Raw genomic sequence first — 26,603 nt, 5'->3', positions numbered from 1 at the left:
TATATGTGTGTGTTTCAAGAAAATGGCTTCCTGGATTCCTCCAAGCAGCTGATTGGTCAGCCCCATTGATGATAGGAGAGCTGACTCTGCCCCCTCGTCAGGACACAGCTGAATCCCATTAGACTCCTTCCAGCTATATAAACCAGTTTTCTGTTGCTCAGAGAGATGAGGGTTATATCCTGGGTTGGTTGTTTCTCAGAGAGATGAGGGTTATATCCTGGGTTGGTTGTTTCTCAGTAGAGAGATGAGGGTTATATCCTGGGTTGGTTGTTTCTCAGAGAGGGATGAGGATTATATCCTGGGTTGGTTGTTCCTCAGAGAGATGAGGGTTATATCCTGGGTTGGTTGTTTCTCAGAGAGAGATGAGGGTAATCCTGGGTTGGTTGTTGCTCAGAGAGAGATGAGGGTTATATCCTGGGTTGGTTGTTGCTCAGATAGAGATGAGGGTTATATCCTGGGTTGGTTGTTTCTCAGAGAGAGATGAGGGTTATCCTGGGTTGGTTGTTGCTCAGAGAGAGATGAGGGTTATATCCTGGGTTGGTTGTTTCTCAGATAGAGATGAGGGTTATATCCTGGGTTGGTTGTTTCTCAGAGAGATGAGGGTTATATCCTGGGTTGGTTGTTTCTCAGTAGAGAGATGAGGGTTATATCCTGGGTTGGTTGTTTCTCAGAGAGGGATGAGGGTTATATCCTGGGTTGGTTGTTCCTCAGAGAGATGAGGGTTATATCCTGGGTTGGTTGTTTCTCAGAGAGAGATGAGGGTTATCCTGGGTTGGTTGTTGCTCAGAGAGAGATGAGGGTTATATCCTGGGTTGGTTGTTGCTCAGATAGAGATGAGGGTTATATCCTGGGTTGGTTGTTTCTCAGAGAGAGATGAGGGTTATCCTGGGTTGGTTGTTGCTCAGAGAGAGATGAGGGTTATATCCTGGGTTGGTTGTTTCTCAGAGAGAGATGAGGGTTATATCCTGGGTTGGTTGTTGCTCAGAGAGATGAGGGTTATATCCTGGGTTGGTTGTTGTTTGGAGAGATGAGGGTTATATCCTGGGTTGGTTGTTTCTCAGAGAGAGATGAGGGTTATATCCTGGGTTGGTTGTTCCTCAGAGAGAGATGAGGGTTATATCCTGGGTTGGTTGTTCCTCAGTAGAGAGATGAGGGTTATATCCTTGGTTGATTGTTCCTCAGAGAGATGAGGGTTATATCCTGGGTTGGTTGTTTCTCAGTAGAGAGATGAGGGTTATATCCTGGGTTGGTTGTTTCTCAGTAGAGAGATGAGGGTTATATCCTGGGTTGGTTGTTTCTCAGTAGAGAGATGAGGGTTATATCCTGGGTTGGTTGTTTCTCAGTAGAGAGATGAGGGTTATATCCTGGGTTGGTTGTTTCTCAGAGAGAGAGATGAGGGTTATATCCTGGGTTGGTTGTTTCTCAGAGAGAGAGATGAGGGTTATATGCTGGCTTGGTTGTTTCTCAGATAGAGATGAGGGTTATATCCTGGGTTGGTTGTTGCTCAGAGAGATGAGGGTTATATCCTGGGTTGGTTGTTTCTCAGAGAGAGCGATGAGGGTTATATCCTTGGTTGGTTGTTCCTCAGAGAGATGAGGGTTATATCCTGGGTTGGTTGTTCCTCAGAGAGATGAGGGTTATATGCTGGGTTGGTTTTTTCTCAGAGAGAGATGAGGGTTATATCCTGGGTTGGTTGTTTCTCAGATAGAGATGAGGGTTATATCCTGGGTTGGTTGTTTCTCAGAGAGAGATGAGGGTTATATCCTGGGTTGGTTGTTCCTCAGATAGAGATGAGGTTTATATCCTGGGTTGGTTGTTTCTCAGAGACAGATGAGGGTTATATCCTGGGTTGGTTGTTGCTCAGAGAGAGATGAGGGTTATATCCTTGGTTGGTTGTTCCTCAGAGAGATGAGGGTTATATCCTGGGTTGGTTGTTTCTCAGTAGAGAGATGAGGGTTATATCCTGGGTTGGTTGTTTCTCAGTAGAGAGATGAGGGTTATATCCTAGGTTGGTTGTTCCTCAGAGAGAGATGAGGGTTATATCCTGGGTTGGTTGTTGCTCAGAGAGAGATGAGGGTTATATCCTGGGTTGGTTGTTGTTCAGAGAGATGAGGGTTATATCCTGGGTTGGTTGTTTCTCAGTAGAGAGATGAGGGTTATATCCTGGGTTGGTTGTTTCTCAGTAGAGAGATGAGGGTTATATCCTGGGTTGGTTGTTTCTCAGAGAGAGAGATGAGGGTTATATGCTGGGTTGGTTGTTTCTCAGAGAGAGAGATGAGGGTTATATGCTGGGTTGATTGTTTCTCAGTAGAGAGATGAGGGTTATATCCTGGGTTGGTTGTTTCTCAGTAGAGAGATGAGGGTTATATCCTGGGTTGGTTGTTGCTCAGAGAGAGATGAGGGTTATATCCTGGGTTGGTTGTTGCTCAGAGAGAGATGAGGGTTATATCCTGGGTTGGTTGTTTCTCAGTAGAGAGATGAGGGTTATATCCTGGGTTGGTTGTTCCTCAGAGAGAGATGAGGGTTATATCCTGGGTTGGTTGTTTCTCAGAGAGAGATGAGGGTTATATCCTGGGTTGGTTGTTTCTCAGAGAGAGATGAGGGTTATATCCTGGGTTGTTTGTTTCTCAGAGAGCGATGAGGGTTATATCCTGGGTTAGTTGTTTCTCAGTAGAGAGATGAGGGTTATATCCTGGGTTGGTTGTTGTTCAGAGAGATGAGGGTTATATCCTGGGTTGGTTGTTTCTCAGAGAGAGATGAGGGTTATATCCTGGGTTGGTTGTTTCTCAGTAGAGAGATGAGGGTTATATCCTGGGTTGGTTGTTTCTCAGTAGAGAGATGAGGGTTATATCCTGGGTTGGTTGTTTCTCAATAGAGAGATGAGGGTTATATCCGGGGTTGGTTGTTTCTTAGTAGAGAGATGAGGGTTATATCCTGGGTTGGTTGTTTCTCAGCAAGATGAGGGTTATATCCTGGGGAGGGGGAAGGGAGGGGAACTGATGGGGGGAGGGGAACTGATGGGGGGAGGGGAACTGATGGGGGGAGGGGAACTGATGGGGGGAGGGGAACTTGTGGGGGGAGGGGAACTGATGGGGGAGGGGAACTGATGGGGGAGGGGAGGGGAACGGATGGGGGAGGGGAGGGGAACTGGTTGGGGGGAGGGGAGAGGGGAGGGGAACTGATGGGAGGAGGGGAACTGATGGGGGAGGGGAGAGGGGAACGGATGGAGGAGGGGAACTGATGGGAGGAGGGGAACTGATGGTGGGAGGGGAACTGATGGTGGGAGGGGAACTGATGGGAGGAGGGGACTGGTGGGGGGGAGGGGGACTGATGGGGGGAGGGGAACTGGTGGGGGGGAGGGGAACTGATGGGGGGAGGGGGGAGGGGAACTGATGGTGGGAGGGGGACTGATGGGAGGAGGGGACTGATGGGGGAGGGGTACTGATGGGGGGAGGGGAACTGGTGGGGGGAGGGGAACTGGTGGGGGAGGGGAACTGATGGGGGGGGGGGGGGGAGGGGAACTGATGGGGGAGCGGAGGGGGGAGGGGAACTGATGGGGGAGGGGAGGGGAATTAATCGTTGGAAATGGCCAAGTGATGGAAAATTTGATAGAAGTTAAAGATCTGGTGTTCCTGAATGATGGTTGAGGGACCAGGATTGATGTAGCCACAGGGAAAGAGTCTGCCTTGCACCTCACTCTGGTATCTAGTGATGGCCGAGGGACCAGGATTGATGTAGCCACAGGGAAAGAGTCTGCCTTGGACCTCACTCTGGTATCTAGTGCGGTGGCATGAATCTGTGAGTGGGAGGTATGGGAGGAGTCGACAGTAGGGAGGGATCATTACCCCATAGTATGGACAGTAGGCAGGAGGGAGGAGGAGGTGTCAGTGGATGGAGGAGGCAGGTCGGTGTTCGGAAGGGCAAAGTGGAATCAGTTTCAGGAGCTGAGTGAGCAGATGATGGCTCGGTTCTGTCACACCATTGGAAGGGCGACACCTGTAGGAGAAGTGTGGGCGATGATTAAGAGGATGAGTGGGATTATCCAGTGTTGACGAATGGGAAGGATGTGGCAGTAACAGATGAGGAGAAGGCAGAGATGATGGACAAAGCATTTGTCCAAGTACATCATTCAGCAAATTTGTCAGAGGAGGAGAGAGAACGAAAGAGGAGCATCCTGGAGTGCTGGATAGGAGGGAGGATGTAAATGATGCGTTGAATGCACCATTTACCATGACAGAGATGAAAAGGGCAATAGGTAAGGCTGGGTTAACTTCACCTGGGAAAGATGAGGTGTGCTATGTTATGTTGGCCCATCTTAGTGATGAGGCACTGGATAAGGTATTGGTGTTGAATAACACTGTGTTTGAGGAAGGGAAACTACCAGGTAGCTGGAAGAAAACAGTAGTGGGACCAATCAACTACCAGACAGCTGGAAGGAGACAGTAGTTGGACCAATCAACTACTAGACAGCTGGAAGGAGACAGATGATTGGTCCCACTACTGTCAGACAGCTGGAAGGAGACAGTAGTGGGACCAATCATCTACCAGACAGCTGGAAGGAGACAGTAGTGGGACCAATCATCTACCAGACAGCTGGAAGGAGACAGTAGTGGGACCAATCAACTACCAGACAGCTGGAAGGAGACAGTAGTGGGACCAATCATCTACCAGACAGCTGGAAGGAGGCCGTAGTTGTATCAATCCGGAAGCCAGGGATGAATTATTGGGTCAGTTTACAGGGACATGGGGTGTCTCATCCTGCTAAAGGAATTTTACAGGCATGCTGGGAACATGAGCGAAGACAGAGCACGAGCTTTGGGTGGGTGGGGCAATACCCAGGCGAAGGAGATGGGACTGTATAGAAGGGAGTTTAGCCCAACAGTAGCTGTTCCTGTAAACCCACCATGGCTACTCCCACCTCCAATAGTAGATCTAGATGTATTGGAGAGACTAGGGAAAGATAGGGAGGGTGTTGATCCATCTGATTGGTTTAAGAGACGTCTGGATACTGTGTATCAGGATATTGTGGCCATTTACACAGATGGTTCAAAAGATCCAATGACAGGATGTACTGGGTCAGCATTTGTAGAGCAGGATTGTGGGTAGAAGTCAGGAAACGTATTACAGATCATCTGGCTGTATATACGGCAGAGCTGTATATACAGATGTTGATGTACTGGCTAAACAAACACTAAGTAGTGGGGATGTTGATGTACTGGTTAAACAAGCACTTAGTAGTGGGGATGTTGATGTTGTAGTTTCAATGAGCAAGACAGAGGTAAAAATGGACAGTGATGGTGCAGAGATGACAGGTTCAAAGCCTGATATGGACAGTGATGGTGTAGAGATGGCAGGAGCAGGTTAACAGCTTGATATGGACAGTGATGGTGTAGAGATGGCAGGTTAAAAGCCTGATATGGACAGTGATGGTGTAGAGATGGCAGGTTAAAAGCCTGATATGGACAGTGATGGTGTAGAGATGGCAGGTTAACAGCCTGATATGGACAGTGATGGTGCAGAGATGGCAGGAGCAGGTTAAAAGCCTGATATGGACAGTGATGGTGTAGAGATGGCAGGTTAAAAGCCTGATATGGACAGTGATGGTGTAGAGATGGCAGGTTAAAAGCCTGATATGGACAGTGATGGTGTAGAGATGGCAGGAGCAGGTTAAAAGCCTGATATGGACAGTGATGGTGCAGAGATGGCAGGCTAAAAGCCTGATATGGACAGTGATGGTGCAAAGATGGCAGGAGCAGGTTAAAAGCCTGATATGGACAGTGATGGTGCAGAGATGGCAGGTTAAAAGCCTGATATGGACAGTGATGGTGCAGAGATGGCAGGTTAAAAGCCTGATATGGACAGTGATAGTGCAGAGATGGCAGGAGCAGGTTAAAAGCTTGATATGGACAGTGATGGTGCAGAGATGGAAGGAGCAGTGGAATAGAGATACTAAGGGCAGGCATTTATTTCAAGTACAGAGGAAAGTCAAGGAGGGGAGGACGGCAGGAAGGGACAGAAGCGAGGAGGCTATATTTACAAGATTAATGGTGGGACACAGTCATTAGATTAAGGCTGGGACACAGCCAGTAGATGAAGGGGTGGGACACAGCCAGTAGATGAAGGGGTGGGACACAGCCAGTAGATGAAGGGCTGGGACACAGCCAGTAGATGAAGGGCTGGGACACAGCCAGTAGATGAAGGGCTGATACAAAGCCAGTAGATGAAGGGGTGGGACACAGCCAGTAGATGAAGGGCGGGCCGCCGTGGGGGCGGGACACAGCCAGAGTGAGGGCGATCGCCAGAGGGGGGTGGGACACAGCCAGTAGATGAAGGGGTGGGACACAGCAAGTAGATGAAGGGGTGGGACACAGCCAGTAGATGAAGGGGTGGGACACAGCCAGTAGATGAAGGGGTGGGACACAGCCAGTAGATGAAGGGGTGGGACACAGCCAGTAGATGAAGGGGTGGGACACAGCCAGTAGATTAAGGCGTGGGACACAGCCAGTAGATTAAGGGGTGGGACACAGCCAGTAGATGAAGGCGTGGGACACAGCCAGTAGATGAAGGCTGGGACACAGCCAGTAGATGAAGGCTGGGATACAGCCAGTAGATGAAGGGGTGGGACACAGCCAGTAGATGAAGGGGTGGGACACAGCCAGTAGATGAAGGCTGGGACACAGCCAGTAGATGAAGGCTGGGACACAGCCAGTAGATGAAGGCTGGGACACAGCCAGTAGATGAAGGCTGGGACACAGCCAGTAGATGAAGGCTGGGACACAGCCAGTAGATGAAGGCTGGGACACAGCCAGTAGATGAAGGCTGGGACACAGCCAGTAGATGAAGGCTGGGACACAGCCAGTAGATTAAGGCTGGGACACAGCCAGTAGATGAAGGGGTGGGACACAGCCAGTAGATGAAGGCTGGGACACAGCCAGTAGATGAAGGCTGGGACACAGCCAGTAGATGAAGGCTGGGACACAGCCAGTAGATGAAGGGGTGGGACACAGCCAGTAGATGAAGGGTGGGACACAGCCAGTAGATGAAGGGGTGGGACACAGCCAGTAGATGAAGGGGTGGGACACAGCCAGTAGATGAAGGGGTGGGACACAGCCAGTAGATGAAGGGGTGGGACACAGCCAGTAGATGAAGGGGTGGGACACAGCCAGTAGATGAAGGGGTGGGACACAGCCAGTAGATGAAGGGGTGGGACACAGCCAGTAGATGAAGGGGTGGGACACAGCCAGTAGATGAAGGGGTGGGACACAGCCAGTAGATGAAGGGGTGGGACACAGCCAGTAGATGAAGGGGTGGGACACAGCCAGTAGATGAAGGGGTGGGACACAGTCAGTAGATTGAAGGGTGGGACACAGCCAGTAGATGAAGGGGTGGGACACAGCCAGTAGATGAAGGCTGGGACACAGCCAGTAGATTAAGGCTGGGACACAGCCAGTAGATGAAGGCTGGGACACAGCCAGTAGATGAAGGCTGGGACACAGCCAGTAGATGAAGGGGTGGGACACAGCCAGTAGATGAAGGGGTGGGACACAGCCAGTAGATGAAGGGGTGGGACACAGCCAGTAGATTAAGGCTGGGACACAGCCAGTAGATGAAGGGGTGGGACACAGCCAGTAGATGAAGGGGTGGGACACAGCCAGTAGATGAAGGGGTGGGACACAGCCAGTAGATGAAGGGGTGGGACACAGCCAGTAGATGAAGGGCTGGGACACAGCCAGTAGATGAAGGGCTGATACAAAGCCAGTAGATGAAGGGGTGGGACACAGCCAGTAGATGAAGGGGTGGGACACAGCCAGTAGATGAAGGGGTGGGACACAGCCAGTTGATGAAGGGGTGGGACACAGCCAGTTGATGAAGGGGTGGGACACAGCCAGTTGATGAAGGGGTGGGACACAGCCAGTAGATTAAAGGGTGGGACACAGTCAGTAGATGAAGGCTGGGACACAGCCAGTAGATGAAGGCTGGGACACAGCCAGTAGATGAAGGCTGGGAAGCCAGTAGATGAAGGCTGGTACACAGCCAGTAGATGAAGGCTGGGACACAGCCAGTAGATGAAGGGGTGGGACACAGCCAGTAGATGAAGGCTGGGACACAGCCAGTAGATGAAGGGGTGGGACACAGCCAGTAGATGAAGGGGTGGGACACAGCCAGTAGATGAAGGCTGGGACACAGCCAGTAGATGAAGGCTGGGACACAGCCAGTAGATGAAGGGGTGGGACACAGCCAGTAGATGAAGGCTGGGACACAGCCAGTAGATGAAGGGGTGGGACACAGCCAGTAGATGAAGGGGTGGGACACAGTCAGTAGATTAAGGGTGAGACACCGCCAGTAGATGAAGGGGTGGGACACCGCCAGTAGATTAAGACCTTAAATGTGATAGGAAAGCGTCCAACAGGAAGTGTGATTGTTGCCAGGAAACAGAGACAGTGGAGCATGTATTGCTACAGTGTGGGCAGTATCAGAGGGAAAGGGAGAGGCTGAGATCTAGTATGAGGGAGAAGGGGATACAGAGAATTAGTTTAAAGAGTATATTGAGCAGAACGTCATTAGATATTGTCTCAAATATGTTGTTATCGTTTTAAAGATCAACGGGGCTGGCAGGCCCCTTTTTGGGGCGGCAGGGTACCCTAGTGGTTAGAGCGTTGGACCAGTAACCAGCAGGTAGCCTAGTGGTTAGAGCGTTGGACCAGTAACCAGCAGGTAGCCTAGTGGTTAGAGTGTTGGACTAGTAACCAGCAGGTAGCCAAGTGGTTAGAGCGTTGGACCAGTAACCAGCAGGTAGCCTAGTGGTTAGAGCGTTGGACCAGTAACCAGCAGGTAGCCTAGTGGTTAGAGCGTTGGACTAGTAACCAGCAGGTAGCCTAGTGGTTAGAGCGTTGGGCCAGTAACCAGCAGGTAGCCTAGTGGTTAGAGCGTTGGACTAGTAACCAACAGGTAGCCTAGTGGTTAGAGCGTTGGACCAGTAACCAGCAGGTAACCTAGTGGTTAGAGCGTTGGACTAGTAACCAGCAGGTAGCCTAGTGGTTAGAGTGTTGGACCAGTAACCAGCAGGTAGCCTAGTGGTTAGAGCGTTGGACTAGTAACCAGCACGTAGCCTAGTGGTTAGAGTGTTGGACTAGTAAACAGCAGGTAGCCTAGTGGTTAGAGCGTTGGACTAGTAACCAGCAGGTAGCCTAGTGGTTAGAGCGTTGGACTAGTAACCGAAAGGTAGTCTAGGGGTTAGAGTGTTGGACTAGTAACCAGCAGGTAGCCTAGTGGTTAGAGTGTTGGACTAGTAACCAGCAGGTAGCCTAGTGGTTAGAGTGTTGGACTAGTAACCAGCAGGTAGCCTAGTGGTTAGAGCGTTGGACTAGTAACCAGCAGGTAGCCTGGTGGTTAGAGCGTTGGACTAGTAACCAGCAGGTAGCCTAGTGGTTAGAACGTTGGGCCAGTAACCAGCAGGTAGCCTAGTGGTTAGAGTGTTGGACTAGTAACCAGCAGGTAGCCTAGTGGTTAGAGTGTTGGACTAGTAACCAGCAGGTAGCCTAGTAGTTAGAGCGTTGGACCAGTAACCAGCAGGTAGTCTAGTGGTTAGAGCGTTGGACTAGTAACTGAAAGGTTGCAAAATCAAATCCCCGAGCTGATAAGGTAAAAATCTGTCGTTCTGCCCCTGAACAAGGCAGTTAACCCACTGTTCCTAGGCCGTCATTGTAAATAAGAATTTGTTCTTAACTGACTTTCCCAGTTAAATAAAAAATAAAATGAATAAATAAAAGGTAGGATTTCTTTTGTCTCTGGCCCACACTCCAGTACAGTAGGTGGCGGTCATGCACCATAACGTTGGATGCCAACCGCAGATAAACCCCGAAGAAGAAGAATCAGGGTTTTCACCGCGTTGATCAAGTAGCACATGAGTTCAGCGAACTCATCAACACGGCGCTTCTTTTGTAGCACATTGTGCATTTTCTGCAGCAGGTTGTTCCAGCTGGACAGTTCTGCAGTAGGTTGTTAACATTGTGTCTTTTCTGACAGTTCTGCAGCAGGTTAAGGACAGAAAGTTCACACAGAACCGGAGGCGTCATGGCAGAAGAGGCGAAGAAACTTTCAGGCTACGCAGCGGTGGATAACCATGTTCAGGTAATATAAATGATATTGACTATACATTATTAATATAACTATCTAACTACAGGGGCGGACTTTAGGTTGATAGCTAGCATACTCTGTTTACAACGTGGATGTCAAACCATGTGCTTGATACTGATGCCGAACAACAGCTATAGTAGCTGGCTAGTTAGTTAGTTAGTTAGTTAGTTACTGGTAACTAGCAAACAACATGTTTAATCATGTAGTTTTTAGTTAGACATATGACTACTTTCCTAACAGCAATGAATGCGCCAAGGCAGCTGTTTCTATGCCAGCCAGGAGGATGGTCACCTTTGGCACCAGGTAGCATGGTCCCCTTTGGCACCAGGTAGGATGGTCACCTTTGGCACCAGGTAGGATGGTCACCTTTGGCACCAGGTAGGATGGTCCCCTTTGTCACCAGGTAGCATGGTCCCCTTTGTCACCAGGTAGCATGGTCCCCTTTGTCACCAGGTAGCATGGTCCCCTTTGTCACCAGGTAGCATGGTCCCCTTTGTCACCAGGTAGCATGGTCCCCTTTGTCACCAGGTAGCATGGTCCCCTTTGTCACCAGGTAGCATGGTCCCCTTTGTCACCAGGTAGCATGGTCCCCTTTGTCACCAGGTAGCATGGTCCCCTTTGTCACCAGGTAGCATGGTCCCCTTTGTCACCAGGTAGCATGGTCCCCTTTGTCACCAGGTAGCATGGTCCCCTTTTGGCACCAGGTAGCATGGTCCCTTTTGGCACCAGGTAGCATGGTCCCCTTTGGCACCAGGTAGCATGGTCCCCTTTGGCACCAGGTAGCATGGTCCCCTTTGTCACCAGGTAGCATGGTCCCCTTTGTCACCAGGTAGCATGGTCCCCTTTGTCACCAGGTAGCATGGTCCCCTTTGTCACCAGGTAGCATGGTCCCCTTTGGCACCAGGTAGTTGGCTTTGCAAGATGAGGTAATACTGTCTCACCTTCAGGGGATTTTTTTAAGGTGATCATTCTAGACTTGCATATTGTTACCAGATAATGTGAATTAACTCTGTTTTATAACCATTACTGGGGGTTACAGGAGCATAGATCATTGTCAACCAAACTTAACTTGGTAACGTTATAAGATCTTAGTTCTCGACTCGACCAAACGTCTATCTTCTAAAATACAAATACTCCTTTATTAAAATAAACGTAATTCCTCCATGAGTTAATCCAGCAATGTGTAAATCGCCATGTTCTCTCATTGATCGAGACACGTGGATTTATTTTATGGTATATTGGTGATCCCACAATGTAATGTGCATCCTGCCACCTACTATGCGGGATGGAAACAAGATTACCCCCCCCAAAAACTGAACTTCCAATAAATCAAACAAACTTATCTGTTAAAAATAAATAAAACCAGATCTGATTCCTGTACAGGCTCTAGAGGACCCTGGGAGGGTGGGCCTTCAGGCGCCAGTACCCTTTGCATGTCTTCCAATGTAAAACCTTTTGAGTCCCAAAAACTTTTCTGCTGCAGCCACAATGTCCAAATTCTACTGCGTTGAGACTTGTGCTGTACACTTTATTAACTGTGGCAATGAACGCAACAAAGTCCACCGTTTTAACACACCGGGTGTCTTTTTGTCTGGCAGCAGACATTTACTACAGAGACGGTATCCACTACCATCTCTTCACGGGAACAACTTGTTATCACTTCTGTATAGATTTGGTTGGCCGCTCTAACTTTGACCACCTGAATCTCCTTCACCCTTACAGGGCACTCCAGAAACACTGGCTCATGATCCCCCCACCGTCGTCGTCCTTCTACACACCTATCTTCAATATGCTCTGTTCAACTGCACACACTTGAAACAAGGCCAAATCCTTTACAATTTTTACACTGCAGTGGTTTGGGAATGAAAGCTTGTACGGCGTATCTTACGTAAACAAACAAGTTTCACATGCAACAGGACAATCAGGCTTCTTTTTCCTCTGTTCACCCAGAGGGTCAGACGCCGGGCACCAACCACACTAAGAATTCTCTTCAGGTCTTCAAGCTGAACATCCGTCGTCACCCCTGAGGTGACTCCTTTGACTGGTGTCTCTACTCCGAAGTTCAAAACAACATTTCTGTTGTCCGGATTCTTGTTGGAGGCTCACTGCAATCTTCCTCTGTTCTTCAGAAATACAATGAATCAAAATAAGACCACTTCTGGTCACTCTGACAGACTCCACTTTTCCAAGGGTCGTACTTCTCCATTTGACACCTAAAACACGTTTCCCCACATGCATCCTTGCTCAACAAACGCATCCCAACCAGAAGCGATTCATTATCATTTACACAAATATCCTCCACTCCCAATTTTAGACAAATTACTTTTTTGCTCCAGTTGAAACTGTTGTTGTCCACTCAGAACAAAACACTACCACTCAACACCCGCTGCAACTGTTCTGCAATAAATCCTCGCAATCCAAAGTACTTCTCTGCCGCTGTCACCACAACCTCTCTTTTCTCTGACCTTCCGATCCATTTCTGCAGTACAATTGACAACCACATACAGAGCCTTCGGGAAAGTATTCAGACCCCTTGACTTTTTCCACATTTGTTATGTTACAGCCTTATTCTAAAAAAGAAAATCCTCAGCAATCTACACACAATACCCCGGGAATGACAAAGCGAAAACAGGTTTATACATTTTTGCAAATTTATAAAAACATACCTTATTTACATAAATATTCAGACCCTTTGCTATGAGACTCCAAATTGAGCTCAGGTGCATCCTGTTTCCATTGATCATCCTTGAGATGTTTCTACAACTTGATTGGAGTCCACCTGTGGTAAATTCAATTGATTGGACATGATTTGGAAAGGCACACACCTGTCAATATAAGGTCCCACAGTTGACAGTGCATGTCAGAGTAAAAACCAAGTCATGAGGTTGAAGGAAACAGGATTGTGTCGAGGCACAGATCTGGGGAAGGGTACCAAATGTCTGCAGCATTGAAGGTCCCCAAGAACACAGTGGCCTCCCATCATTCTTAAATGGAAGGAGTTTGGAACCACCAAGGCTCTTCCTAGAACTGGCTGCCTGGCCAAACTGAGCAATTGGGGAAGAAGGGCCTTGATCAGGGAGGTGACCAAGAACCTGATGGTCACTCTGACAGCTACAGAGTAACTCTGGAGATGGGAGAAACTTCCAGAAGGACAACCATCTCTGCAGCACTCCACCAATCAGGTCTTTATGGTAGAGTGGCCAGACGGCAACCACTCCTCAGTAAAAGGCACATGACAGCCCACTTGGAGTTTGCCAAAAGGCACCTAAAGACTCTCAGACCATGAGAAACAAGATTCTCTGGTCTGATGAAACCAAGATTGAACTCTTTGGCCTGAATGCCAAGCGTCACGTCTGGAGGAAACCTGGCACCATCCCTAGGGTGAAGCATGGTGGTGGCAGCATGCTATGGGGATGTTCTAAGCGGCAGGGGCTGAGAGACGAGTCCGGATCGAGGCAAAGTACAGAGATTAGAGGTCGACCGATTATGATTTTTCAACGCCGATGCCGATTATTGGAGGACCAAAAAAAGCCGATTCCGAGTAATCGGCCGAATTTAAATAACATTTTTTATTTTCTTTGACATTTTTATTTATTTTATTTTAGTATTTTTTTTTGTAATAATGACAATTGCAACAATACTGAATGAACACTTATTTTAACTTAATATAATACATCCAAAATCAATTTAGCCTCAAAGGCTTTCAGGTTCTCTGAGCTACTAGAGCACGTGTCCCTCTTTTTGCACCTCCGTCTGCTGGCTAGCAAGTTCACGTTCGTCTATGGCTCGACCCACCAGTCTCAATCAATGAGCAAATTTGAAATGGACAAGATGGCGATGTACTTCATGGAGGGAAAAACATGTATATTTTAACGGAGCATTTTCTAAATTCAAAACTACCCCTTGCAACTGGACTCGAATGAAGATGGTATCCACCAATACGAGGTTAGTTGAAACATCTGAGGTTCTGTATAGGCCAACCTGTAACGCCCAGTAATAGATACAATAAATATTGGGTTAAATCTCATTATCTGGTGTAACTATAGCTACAGATTGTTAACTCCTTCTGTGGGTTATCTGTAATAATAATAATCTCTGGTGACATTTTGGTTTCATCATAAACTCCGAACGGGGACATTGAGAATAGAAAGTGAACATGACCAAAGCAAAGCTGCACTACCGTTCTCTGTAACGAACTTACTAGAGACTGTAATGTGCTATTAGCAACAATCAATGCATTCAAGGAATAAAACAAGGAAAGAAAACATGACTGTTTTTTTCCTTTCATTGTAAGTTGTAGCCAACCAGGGTACAAGTTATGTTCAAGACTAGCCTCTCGTGCTTTGGCGTTTTACCAGCATGTGCCCAAGGTAATGTGTAGTACCACTATGTGAAATGTACTGACTTGCTCGTCTTTCCTTCCATCACAGAACCACCAGGTAGTTGGCGTGGGCAGTGGATCCACCATTATGTATGCTGTAGACAGACTAGGTGAGGAGACTAGTAGTCTTTAACGGTTGATTTTATACAACAAGTGAAGTTAGTACTTTTATTAGTCCACAAAGGGGATTAGGGCATAATGTAGGCTGGTCCATGAGCCTTTTCAGATGTTGTGTTTTCTCATTAAGATGGCTTGGAACTGTGATCTAACGTGTGTGTGTGTGTGTGTGTGTTCCAGCGGAGAGGGTTCGTCAAGAGAAACTCAACATCGTGTGTGTCCCAACCTCCTTCCAGGTGAAGTGAGACACACATCTCTCACCTCTCGTTCTCCCTCCTCTCTCTCTCTCTCTCTCTCTCTCTCTCACCTCTCCTCTCTCTCTCTCTCCTCTCGTTCTCCCTCCTCTCTCTCTCTCTCCTCTCGTTCTCCCTCCTCTCTCTCTCTCTCACCTCTCGTTATCCCTCCTCTCTCTCTCTCTCCTCTCGTTCTCCCTCCTCTCTCTCTCTCTCTCTCTCTCACCTCTCGTTCTCCCTTCTCTCTCTCTCTCTCTCACCTCTCGTTCTCCCTCCTCTCTCTCTCTCTCTCTCACCTCTCGTTCTCCCTCCTCTCTCTCTCTCACCTCTCGTTCTCCCTCCTCTCTCTCTCTCTCTCTCACCTCTCGTTCTCCCTCCTCTCTCTCTCTCTCACCTCTCGTTCTCCCTCCTCTCTCTCTCTCTCTCTCACCTCTCGTTCTCCCTCCTCTCTCTCTCTCTCTCTCACCTCTCGTTCTCCCTCCTCTCTCTCTCTCTCTCACCTCTCGTTCTCCCTCCTCTCTCTCTCTCTCACCTCTCGTTCTCCCTCCTCTCTCTCTCTCTCACCTCTCGTTCTCCCTCCTCTCTCTCTCTCTCTCACCTCTCGTTCTCCCTCCTCTCTCTCTCTCTCTCACCTCTCGTTCTCCCTCCTCTCTCTCTCTCTCTCACCTCTCGTTCTCCCTCCTCTCTCTCTCTCTCTCACCTCTCGTTCTCCCTCCTCTCTCTCTCTCTCTCACCTCTCGTTCTCCCTCCTCTCTCTCTCTCTCTCTCACCTCTCGTTCTCCCTCCTCTCTCTCTCTCACCTCTCGTTCTCCCCTCCTCTCTCTCTCTCTCACCTCTCGTTCTCCCTCCTCTCTCTCTCTCTCTCTCACCTCTCGTTCTCCCTCCTCTCTCTCTCTCTCTCTCACCTCTCGTTCTCCCTCCTCTCTCTCTCTCTCTCACCTCTCGTTCTCCCTCCTCTCTCTCTCTCTCTCTCACCTCTCGTTCTCCCTCCTCTCTCTCTCTCTCTCTCACCTCTCGTTCTCCCTCCTCTCCTCTCTCTCTCTCTCACCTCTCGTTCTCCCTCCTCTCTCTCTCACTCTCGTCTCCCTCTCGTTCTCCCTCTCTCTCCCTCTCTCTCTCTCTCTCTCTCACCTCTCGTCTCTCTCTCTCTCTCTCACCTCTCGTTCTCCCTCTCTCTCTCTCTCACCTCTCGTTCTCCCTCTCTCTCTCTCTCTCACCTCTCGTTCTCCCTCTCTCTCTCTCTCACCTCTCGTTCTCCCTCTCTCTCTCTCTCACCTCTCGTTCTCCCTCTCTCTCTCTCTCACCTCTCGTTCTCCCTCTCTCTCTCTCTCACCTCTCGTTCTCCCTCCTCTCTCTCTCTCCTCACCTCTCGTCTCTCTCTCTCTCTCTCTCTCTCACCTCTCGTTCTCTCTCTCTCTCTCTCTCTCACCTCTCGTTCTCCTTCTCTCTCTCTCTCTCTCACCTCTCGTTCTCCCTCTCTCTCTCTCTCTCTCTCACCTCTCGTTCTCCCTCTCTCTCTCTCTCTCTCTCACCTCTCGTTCTCCCTCTCTCTCTCTCTCTCACCTCTCGTTCTCTCCTCTCTCTCTCTCACCTCTCGTTCTCCCTCCTCTCTCTCTCTCACCTCTCGTTCTCCCTCCTCTCTCTCTCTCACCTCTCGTTCTCCCTCTCTCTCTCTCTCTCACCTCTCGTTCTCCCTCTCTCTCTCTCTCTCACCTCTCGTTCTCCCTCTCTCTCTCTCTCACCTCTCGTTCTCCCTCTCTCTCTCTCTCACCTCTCGTTCTCCCTCCTCTCTCTCTCTCACCTCTCGTTCTCCCTCCTCTCTCTCTACCTCTCGTTCTCCTCTCTCTCTCTCACCTCTCGTTCTCTCTCTCTCTCTCACCTCTCGTTCTCTCTCCTCTCTCACCTCTCGTTCTCTCCTCTCTCTCTCACCTCTCGTTCTCCCTCCTCTCTCACCTCTCGTTCTCCCTCCTCTCTCACCTCTCGTTCTCCTCTCTCTCACCTCTCGTTCTCCCTCCTCTCGTCTCTCTCTCTCTCACCTCTCGTCTCTCTCTCTCTCTCACCTCTCGTTCTCTCTCTCTCTCACCTCTCGTTCTCCTCTCTCTCACCTCTCGTTCTCTCTCTCTCTCACCTCTCGTTCTCTCTCTCTCTCACCTCTCGTTCTCTCTCTCTCTCACCTCTCGTTCTCTCTCTCTCACCTCTCGTTCTCTCTCTCTCACCTCTCGTTCTCTCCTCTCTCTCTCTCACCTCTCGTTCTCTCTCTCTCACCTCTCGTTCTCTCTCTCTCTCTCACCTCTCGTTCTCTCTCTCTCTCTCACCTCTCGTTCTCCCTCTCTCTCTCACCTCTCGTTCTCCCTCTCTCTCTCACCTCTCGTTCTCCCTCCTCTCTCTCTCACCTCTCGTTCTCCCTCCTCTCTCTCTCACCTCTCGTTCTCCCTCCTCTCTCTCTCACCTCTCGTTCTCCCTCCTCTCTCTCACCTCTCGTTCTCCCTCCTCTCTCTCACCTCTCGTTCTCCCTCCTCTCTCTCTCACCTCTCGTTCTCCCTCCTCTCTCTCACCTCTCGTTCTCCCTCTCCTCTCGTTCTCTCTCTCTCTCTCCCTCTCGTTCTCTCTCTCTCTCTCACCTCTCGTTCTCTCTCTCTCTCTCACCTCTCGTTCTCTCTCTCTCTCTCACCTCTCGTTCTCTCTCCTCTCTCACCTCTCGTTCTCCTCTCTCTCTCCCTCTCGTTCTCTCTCTCTCTCTCACCTCTCGTTCTCTCTCTCACCTCTCGTTCTCTCTCTCTCTCACCTCTCGTTCTCTCTCTCTCTCCTCTCGTTCTCTCTCTCTCACCTCTCGTTCTCTCTCTCTCACCTCTCGTTCTCTCTCTCTCACCTCTCGTTCTCCGTCTCTCTCTCACCTCTCGTTCTCTCTCTCTCCTCTCGTTCTCTCTCTCTCTCTCACCTCTCGTTCTCCCTCCTCTCTCTCTCTCACCTCTCGTTCTCCCTCCTCTCTCTCTCTCACCTCTCGTTCTCCCTCCTCTCTCTCTCTCACCTCTCGTTCTCCCTCCTCTCTCTCTCCACCTCTCGTTCTCCCTCCTCTCTCTCTCACCTCTCGTTCTCCCTCCTCTCTCTCTCACCTCTCGTTCTCCCTCTCTCCTCTCACCTCTCGTTCTCTCTCCTCTCTCACCTCTCGTTCTCCTCTCTCTCCCTCTCGTTCTCCTCTCGCTCTCGTTCTCCTCTCTCTCTCACCTCTCGTTCTCTCTCTCTCTCTCACCTCTCGTTCTCTCTCTCTCTCTCGCCTCTCGTTCTCTCTCTCTCTCTCACCTCTCGTTCTCTCTCTCTCTCTCACCTCTCGTTCTCTCTCTCTCTCACCTCTCGTTCTCTCTCTCTCACCTCTCGTTCTCTCTCTCACCTCTCGTTCTCTCTCTCACCTCTCGTTCTCTCTCTCTCTCACCTCTCGTTCTCTCTCTCTCACCTCTCGTTCTCTCTCTCTCTCACCTCTCGTTCTCTCTCTCTCCTCTCTCACCTCTCGTCTCTCTCTCTCTCTCACCTCTCGTTCTCTCTCTCTCTCACCTCTCGTTCTCTCTCTCTCTCACCTCTCGTTCTCTCTCTCTCTCTCACCTCTCGTTCTCTTCTCTCTCTCACCTCTCGTTCTCTCTCTCTCTCACCTCTCGTTCTCTCTCTCTCTCTCACCTCTCGTTCTTCTCTCTCTCTCTCGTTCTCCTCTCTCTCTCTCGTCTCCTCTCTCTCTCCTCTCGTTCTCTCTCTCTCCCTCTCGTTCTCCTCTCTCTCCCTCTCGTTCTTCCTCTCTCTCTCTCTCTCGTTCTCTCTCTCTCTCTCTCTCTCGTTCTCTCTCTCTCTCTCCTCTCGTTCTCTCTCTCTCTCTCTCTCGTTCTCTCTCTCTCTCCTCTCGTTCTCTCTCTCTCTCCTCTCGTTCTCTCTCTCTCTCTCTCTCGTTCTCTCTCTCTCTCTCCTCTCGTTCTCTCTCTCTCTCTCCTCTCGTTCTCTCTCTCTCTCCCTCTCGTTCTCTCCTCTCTCTCCTCTCGTTCTCTCTCTCTCTCTCTCTCGTTCTCTCTCTCTCTCCTCTCGTTCTCCTCTCTCTCGCTCTCGTTCTCTCTCTCTCTCTCTCGTTCTCTCTCTCTCTCGCTCTCGTTCTCTCTCTCGCTCTCGTTCTCCCTCCGCTCTCGTTCTCCTCCTCTCTCTCTCTCGTTCTCTCTCTCTCTCTCTCTCTCTCTCTCTCTCGCCTCTCGTTCTCTCTCTCTCTCTCGCTCTCGTTCTCCCTCTCTCTCTCGCTCTCGTTCTCCTCTCTCTCTCTCTCGCTCTCGTTCTCCCTCCTCTCTCTCGCTCTCGTTCTCCCTCCTCTCTCTCGCTCTCGTTCTCCCTCCTCTCTCTCGCTCTCGTTCTCTCTCTCTCGCCTCGTTCTCTCTCTCTCGCTCTCGTTCTCCCTCTCTCTCGCTCTCGTTCTCCCTCCTCTCTCACCTCTCGTTCTCCCTCCTCTCTCTCTCTCTCACCTCTCGTCTCCCTCCTCTCCCTCCTCTCTCACCTCTCGTTCTCCCTCCTCTCTCACCTCTCGTTCTCCCTCCTCTTCTCACCTCTCGTTCTCCCTCCTCTCTCTCACCTCTCGTTCTCCCTCCTCTCTCTCCTCTCTCTCTCACCTCTCGTTCTCCCTCCTCTCTCTCTCTCTCTCTCTCACCTCTCGTTCTCCCTCCTCTCTCTCACCTCTCGTTCTCCCTCCTCTCTCTCTCACCTCTCGTTCTCCCTCCTCTCTCTCTCACCTCTCGTTCTCCCTCTCTCTCTCACCTCTCGTTCTCCCTCTCTCTCTCACCTCTCGTTCTCCCTCCTCTCTCTCACCTCTCGTTCTCCCTCCTCTCTCTCTCACCTCTCGTTCTCCCTCTCTCTCTCTCTCACCTCTCGTTCTCCCTCCTCTCTCTCTCACCTCTCGTTCTCCCTCCTCTCTCTCTCACCTCTCGTTCTCCCTCCTCTCTCTCTCACCTCTCGTTCTCCCTCCTCTCTCTCACCTCTCGTTCTCCTCTCTCTCTCACCTCTCGTTCTCCCTCCTCTCTCACCTCTCGTTCTCCCTCCTCTCTCTCTCACCTCTCGTTCTCCCTCCTCTCTCTCTCACCTCTCGTTCTCCTCTCTCTCTCTCCTCTCGTTCTCTCCTCTCTCTCACCTCTCGTTCTCCCTCCTCTCTCTCTCTCCCTCTCGTTCTCTCTCTCTCTCTCACCTCTCGTTCTCCCTCCTCTCTCTCTCACCTCTCGTTCTCTCTCTCCTCTCACCTCTCGTTCTCCCTCCTCTCCCTCTCGTTCTCCTCTCTCTCTCCTCTCGTTCTCCTCTCCCCTCTCGTTCTCTCTCTCACCTCTCGTTCTCCTCTCTCTCCTCTCGTTCTCCTCTCTCTCACCTCTCGTTCTCTCTCTCTCTCTCCTCTCGTTCTCTCTCTCTCTCTCCTCTCGTTCTCTCTCTCTCTCTCGCTCTCTCTCTCTCCTCTCGTTCTCTCTCTCTCTCCTCTCGTTCTCTCTCTCTCTCCTCTCGTTCTCTCTCTCTCTCCCTCTCGTTCTCTCCTCTCTCTCCTCTCGTTCTCCCTCTCTCTCTCCTCTCGTTCTCCCTCCTCTCTCTCTCACCTCTCGTTCTCCCTCCTCTCTCCTCTCACCTCTCGTTCTCCCTCCTCTCTCTCACCTCTCGTTCTCCCTCCTCTCTCACCTCTCGTTCTCCCTCCTCTCTCACCTCTCGTTCTCCCTCCTCTCTCACCTCTCGTTCTCCCTCCTCTCTCACCTCTCGTTCTCCCTCCTCTCTCACCTCTCGTTCTCCCTCCTCTCTCACCTCTCGTTCTCCCTCCTCTCTCACCTCTCGTTCTCTCTCTCCCTCTCGTTCTCTCTCTCCTCTCGTTCTCCTCTCGCCTCTCGTCTCTCTCTCACCTCTCGTTCTCTCTCTCACCTCTCGTTCTCTCTCTCTCTCTCACCTCTCGTTCTCTCTCTCTCTCTCACCTCTCGTTCTCCCTCTCTCTCTCACCTCTCGTTCTCTCTCTCTCTCTCCTCTCGTTCTCTCTCTCTCTCCCTCTCGTTCTCTCTCTCCTCTCGTCTCCCTCCTCTCGTCTCTCTCTCTCCTCTCGTTCTCCCTCTCTCCTCTCGTCTCTCCTCTCCCTCTCGTTCTCTCTCTCTCTCACCTCTCGTTCTCCTCTCTCTCTCACCTCTCGTTCTCCCTCTCTCTCACCTCTCGTTCTCTCTCCTCTCTCACCTCTCGTTCTCCTCCTCTCTCACCTCTCGTTCTCTCTCTCTCACCTCTCGTTCTCCTCTCTCTCACCTCTCGTCTCTCTCTCTCACCTCTCGTCTCTCTCTCTCTCTCACCTCTCGTTCTCTCTCTCTCTCTCACCTCTCGTTCTCTCTCTCTCTCTCACCTCTCGTTCTCTCTCTCTCTCTCACCTCTCGTTCTCTCTCTCTCTCTCACCTCTCGTTCTCTCTCTCTCTCTCTCTCGTCTCTCTCTCTCTCCCTCTCGTTCTCTCTCTCTCTCTCACCTCTCGTTCTCCCTCCTCTCTCTCTCACCTCTCGTTCTCTCTCTCTCTCTCACCTCTCGTTCTCTCCTCTCTCTCTCACCTCTCGTTCTCTCTCTCTCTCACCTCTCGTTCTCTCTCTCTCTCTCACCTCTCGTTCTCTCTCTCTCTCTCCCTCTCGTTCTCTCTCTCTCTCTCACCTCTCGTTCTCTCTCTCGCCTCTCGTCTCTCTCTCTCTCGCCTCTCGTTCTCTCTCTCTCTCGCCTCTCGTTCTCTCCTCTCTCTCGCCTCTCGTTCTCTCTCTCTCGCCTCTCGTTCTCTCTCTCTCTCGCCTCTCGTTCTCTCTCTCTCTCGCCTCTCGTTCTCTCTCTCTCTCGCCTCTCGTTCTCTCTCTCTCTCGCCTCTCGTTCTCTCTCTCTCCGCCTCTCGTTCTCTCTCTCTCTCGCCTCTCGTTCTCTCTCTCTCTCGCCTCTCGTTCTCTCTCTCTCTCGCCTCTCGTTCTCTCTCTCCTCGCCTCTCGTTCTCTCTCCTCTCTCGCCTCTCGTTCTCTCTCTCATCGCCTCTCGTTCTCTCTCCTCTCTCGCCTCTCGTTCTCTCTCGCCTCTCGTTCTCTCTCGCCTCTCGTTCTCTCTCTCTCGCCTCTCGTTCTCTCTCTCTCTCGCCTCTCGTTCTCTCTCGCCTCTCGTTCTCTCTCTCTCGCCTCTCGTTCTCTCTCTCTCGCCTCTCGTTCTCTCTCTCTCGCCTCTCGTTCTCTCTCTCTCGCCTCGTTCTCTCTCTCTCTCTCGCCTCTCGTTCTCTCTCTCTCTCTCGCCTCTCGTTCTCTCTCTCTCGCCTCTCGTTCTCTCTCTCTCCCTCTCGTCTCTCTCTCTACCTCTCGTTCTCTCTCTCTCTCTCACCTCTCGTTCTCTCTCTCTCTCTCACCTCTCGTTCTCTCTCTCTCTCTCACCTCTCGTTCTCCCTCCTCTCTCGTCTCACCTCTCGTCTCCTCTCTCTCTCACCTCTCGTTCTCTCTCTACCTCTCGTTCTCCCTCCTCTCTCTCTCTCTTCTCTCTCTCACCTCTCGTTCTCTCTCTCTCTCTCACCTCTCGTTCTCCCTCCTCTCTCTCTCACCTCTCGTTCTCCCTCCTCTCTCTCTCTCCCTCTCGTTCTCTCTCTCTCTCTCCTCTCGTTCTCTCTCTCTCTCACCTCTCGTTCTCTCTCTCTCTCCCTCTCGTTCTCTCTCTCTCTCACCTCTCGTTCTCTCTCTCTCTCTCCTCTCGTTCTCTCTCTCTCTCCTCTCGTTCTCTCTCTCTCTCCCTCTCGTTCTCTCTCTCTCTCTCCTCTCGTTCTCTCTCTCTCTCTCCTCTCGTTCTCTCCTCTCTCTCTCACCTCTCGTCTCTCTCTCTCTCTCCCTCTCGTTCTCTCTCTCTCTCCCTCTCGTTCTCTCTCTCTCTCGTCTCTCTCCCTCTCGTTCTCTCTCTCTCACCTCTCGTTCTCCTCTCTCTCCCTCTCGTTCTCTCTCTCTCTCCTCTCGTTCTCTCTCTCTCTCCTCTCGTCTCTCTCTCGCTCTCTCTCTCTCTCTCGCCTCGTTCTCTCTCTCTCTCTCCTCTCGTTCTCTCTCTCTCTCTCACCTCTCGTTCTCTCTCTCTCTCTCACCTCTCGTTCTCCCTCTCTCTCTCACCTCTCGTTCTCTCCTCTCTCTCTCACCTCTCGTTCTCTCTCTCTCTCTCACCTCTCGTTCTCTCTCTCTCTCACCTCTCGTTCTCTCTCTCTCTCTCACCTCTCGTTCTCTCTCTCTCTCTCACCTCTCGTTCTCTCTCTCTCTCACCTCTCGTTCTCTCTCTCTCTCTCACCTCTCGTTCTCTCTCTCTCTCTCACCTCTCGTTCTCTCTCTCTCTCACCTCTCGTTCTCTCTCTCTCTCTCACCTCTCGTTCTCTCTCTCTCTCTCTCACCTCTCGTTCTCCCTCTCTCTCTCTCTCACCTCTCGTTCTCCCTCCTCTCTCTCTCACCTCTCGTTCTCCCTCCTCTCTCTCTCACCTCTCGTTCTCTCTCTCTCTCTCACCTCTCGTTCTCCCTCCTCTCTCTCTCACCTCTCGTTCTCTCTCTCTCTCACCTCTCGTTCTCTTCTCTCTCTCACCTCTCGTTCTCTCTCTCTCTCACCTCTCGTTCTCCCTCCTCTCGTTCTCTCTCTCTCTCACCTCTCGTTCTCTCTCTCTCTCTCACCTCTCGTTCTCTCTCTCTCTCACCTCTCGTTCTCTCTCTCTCTCTCACCTCTCGTTCTCCCTCTCTCTCTCTCTCACCTCTCGTTCTCTCTCCTCTCCCTCTCGTTCTCTCTCTCTCTCCCTCTCGTTCTCTCTCTCTCTCACCTCTCGTTCTCTCTCCTCTCCCTCTCGTTCTCTCTCCTCTCGCCTCTCGTTCTCTCTCTCTCTCGCCTCTCGTTCTCTCTCTCTCTCCCTCTCGTTCTCTCTCTCTCCACCTCTCGCTCTCTCTCCCTCTCGTCTCTCTCTCTCCCTCTCGTTCTCTCTCTCTCGCCTCTCGTTCTCTCTCTCTCGCCTCTCGTTCTCTCTCTCTCTCTCCTCTCGCTCTCTCTCTCTCCCTCTCGTTCTCTCTCCTCTCTCGCCTCTCGTTCTCCCTCCTCTCTCTCTCTCGCCTCTCGTTCTCCCTCTCTCTCTCTCTCGCCTCTCGTTCTCTCTCTCTCTCGCCTCTCGTCTCTCTCTCTCTCGCCTCGTTCTCTCTCTCTCGCCTCGTTCTCTCTCTCTCGCCTCTCTCTCTCTCTCTCTCGCCTCTCTTTCTCTCTCTCGCCTCTCGTTCTCTTTCTCTCTCTCACCTCTCGTTCTCCCTCCTCTCTCTCTCTCTCTCACCTCTCGTTCTCCCTCCTCTCTCTCTATCACCTCTCGTTCTCCCTCCTCTCTCTCTATCACCTCTCGTTCTCCCTCCTCTCTCTCTATCACCTCTCGTTCTCCCTCCTCTCTCTATCACCTCTCGTTCTCCCTCCTCTCTCTCTCACCTCTCGTTCTCCCTCCTCTCTCTCTCTCACCTCTCGTTCTCCCTCCTCTCTCTCTCTCACCTCTCGTTCTCCCTCCTCTCTCTCTCTCACCTCTCGTTCTCCCTCCTCTCTCTCTCTCTCTCTCTCTCGCCTCTCGTTCTCTCTCTCTCTCGCCTCTCGTTCTCTCTCTCTCTCGCCTCTCGTTCTCTCTCTCTCTCGCCTCTCGTTCTCTCTCTCTCTCGCCTCTCGTTCTCTCTCTCTCTCGCCTCTCGTTCTCTCTCTCTCTCGCCTCTCGTTCTCTCTCTCTCTCGCCTCTCGTTCTCTCTCTCTCGCTCTCGTCTCTCACCTCTCGTTCTCTCTCCCTCTCTCGCCTCTCGTTCTCTCTCCCTCTCGTCTCTCTCGCCTCTCGTTCTCTCTCTCTCGCCTCTCGTTCTCTCTCGCCTCTCGTTCTCTCTCTCTCTCGCCTCTCGTTCTCTCTCTCTCGCCTCTCGCCTCTCGTTCTCTCTCTCTCGCCTCGTTCTCTCTCTCTCGCCTCGTTCTCTCTCTCTCGCCTCGTTCTCTCTCTCTCGCCTCGTTCTCTCTCTCTCTCGCCTCTCTTTCTCTCTCTCACCTCTCGTTCTCTTTCTCTCTCTCACCTCTCGTTCTCTTTCTCTCTCTCACCTCTCGTTCTTTCTCTCTCTCACCTCTCGTTCTCCCTCCTCTCTCTCTCTCTCCACCTCTCGTTCTCCCTCCTCTCTCTCTCTCACCTCTCGTTCTCCCTCCTCTCTCTCTCACCTCTCGTTCTCCCTCCTCTCTCTCTCTCACCTCTCGTTCTCCCTCCTCTCTCTCTCTCACCTCTCGTTCTCCCTCCTCTCTCTCTCTCACCTCTCGTTCTCCCTCCTCTCTCTCTCTCACCTCTCGTTCTCCCTCCTCTCTCTCTCTCACCTCTCGTTCTCCCTCCTCTCTCTCTCTCACCTCTCGTTCTCCCTCCTCTCTCTCTCTCACCTCTCGTTCTCCCTCCTCTCTCTCTCTCACCTCTCGTTCTCCCTCCTCTCTCTCTCTCACCTCTCGTTCTCTCTCTCACCTCTCGTTCTCTCTCTCACCTCTCGTTCTCTCTCTCACCTCTCGTTCTCTCTCTCACCTCTCGTTCTCTCTCTCACCTCTCGTTCTCTCTCTCACCTCTCGTTCTCTCTCTCACCTCTCGTTCTCTCTCTCACCTCTCGTTCTCTCTCTCACCTCTCGTTCTCTCTCTCACCTCTCGTTCTCTCTCTCTCTCACCTCTCGTTCTCTCTCTCTCTCACCTCTCGTTCTCTCTCTCTCTCTCTCTCACCTCTCGTTCTCCTTCTCTCTGTCTCTCTCTCACCTCTCGTTCTCTCTGTCTCTTTCTCACCTCTCGTTCTCTCTCTCTCTCTCACCTCTCGTTCTCTCTCTCTCTCTCTCACCTCTCGTTCTCTCTCTCTCTCACCTCTCGTTCTCTCTTTCTCTCTCACCTCTCGTTCTCTCTCTCTCTCTCACCTCTCGTTCTCTCTGTCTCTTTCTCACCTCTCGTTCTCTCTCTCTCTCTCACCTCTCGTTCTCTCTCTCTCTCACCTCTCGTTCTCTCTCTCTCTCTCACCTCTCGTTCTCTCTCTCTCTCTCACCTCTCGTTCTCTCTCTCACCTCTCGTTCTCTCTCTCTCACCTCTCGTTCTCTCTCTCTCTCTCACCTCTCGTTCTCTCTCTCTCTCACCTCTCGTTCTCTCTCTCTCTCACCTCTCGTTCTCTCTCTCCTCTCTCTCACCTCTCGTTCTCTCTCCCCTCTCTCTCACCTCTCGTTCTCCCTCCCCTCTCTCTCACCTCTCGTTCTCCCTCCTCTCTCTCTCACCTCTCGTTCTCCCTCCTCTCTCTCTCTCACCTCTCGTTCTCCCTCCTCTCTCTCTCTCACCTCTCGTTCTCCCTCCTCTCTCTCTCTCACCTCTCGTTCTCCCTCCTCTCTCTCTCTCACCTCTCGTTCTCCCTCCTCTCTCTCTCTCACCTCTCGTTCTCTCTCTCTCTCTCACCTCTCGTTCTCCCTCCTCTCTCTCTCACCTCTCGTTCTCCCTCTCTCTCTCACCTCTCGTTCTCCCTCTCTCTCTCACCTCTCGTTCTCCCTCTCTCTCTCACCTCTCGTTCTCTCTCTTCCTCTCACCTCTCGTTCTCTCTCTTCCTCTCACCTCTCGTTCTCTCACCTCTCGTTCTCCCTCCTCCTCTCACCTCTCGTTCTCTCACCTCTCGTTCTCCCTCCTCTCTCTCACCTCTCGTTCTCCCTCCTCTCGTTCTCTCTCTCTCTCTCACCTCTCGTTCTCTCTCTC

At 51.2% G+C, this 26,603-nt stretch overlaps 1 protein-coding gene across 1 annotated transcript in view; it reads left to right on the top strand.

Annotated features, from left to right (window-relative positions):
* Window positions 1–9,877: 9,877 nt before the first annotated feature.
* rpia (ribose 5-phosphate isomerase A (ribose 5-phosphate epimerase)) overlaps window positions 9,878–26,603 on the top strand; it is a 34,615-nt gene continuing 17,889 nt past the window's right edge. The window contains exons 1-3 of the mRNA XM_045723808.2: window positions 9,878–10,131; window positions 14,568–14,628; window positions 14,816–14,871. Coding sequence (XP_045579764.1) covers window positions 10,075–10,131; window positions 14,568–14,628; window positions 14,816–14,871 — 174 coding nt within the window. The 5' untranslated portion in view covers window positions 9,878–10,074. The remainder of the gene's footprint in view (window positions 10,132–14,567; window positions 14,629–14,815; window positions 14,872–26,603) is intronic.

This window comes from Salmo salar, chromosome 09, assembly GCF_965601325.2.
Source record: "Salmo salar chromosome 09, fSalSal1, whole genome shotgun sequence".
NCBI classification, from domain to species: domain Eukaryota; kingdom Metazoa; phylum Chordata; class Actinopteri; order Salmoniformes; family Salmonidae; genus Salmo; species Salmo salar.
The sequence above is the reverse complement of the archived record's forward strand: the minus strand, read 5'-3'. Positions and strand labels throughout refer to the sequence as shown.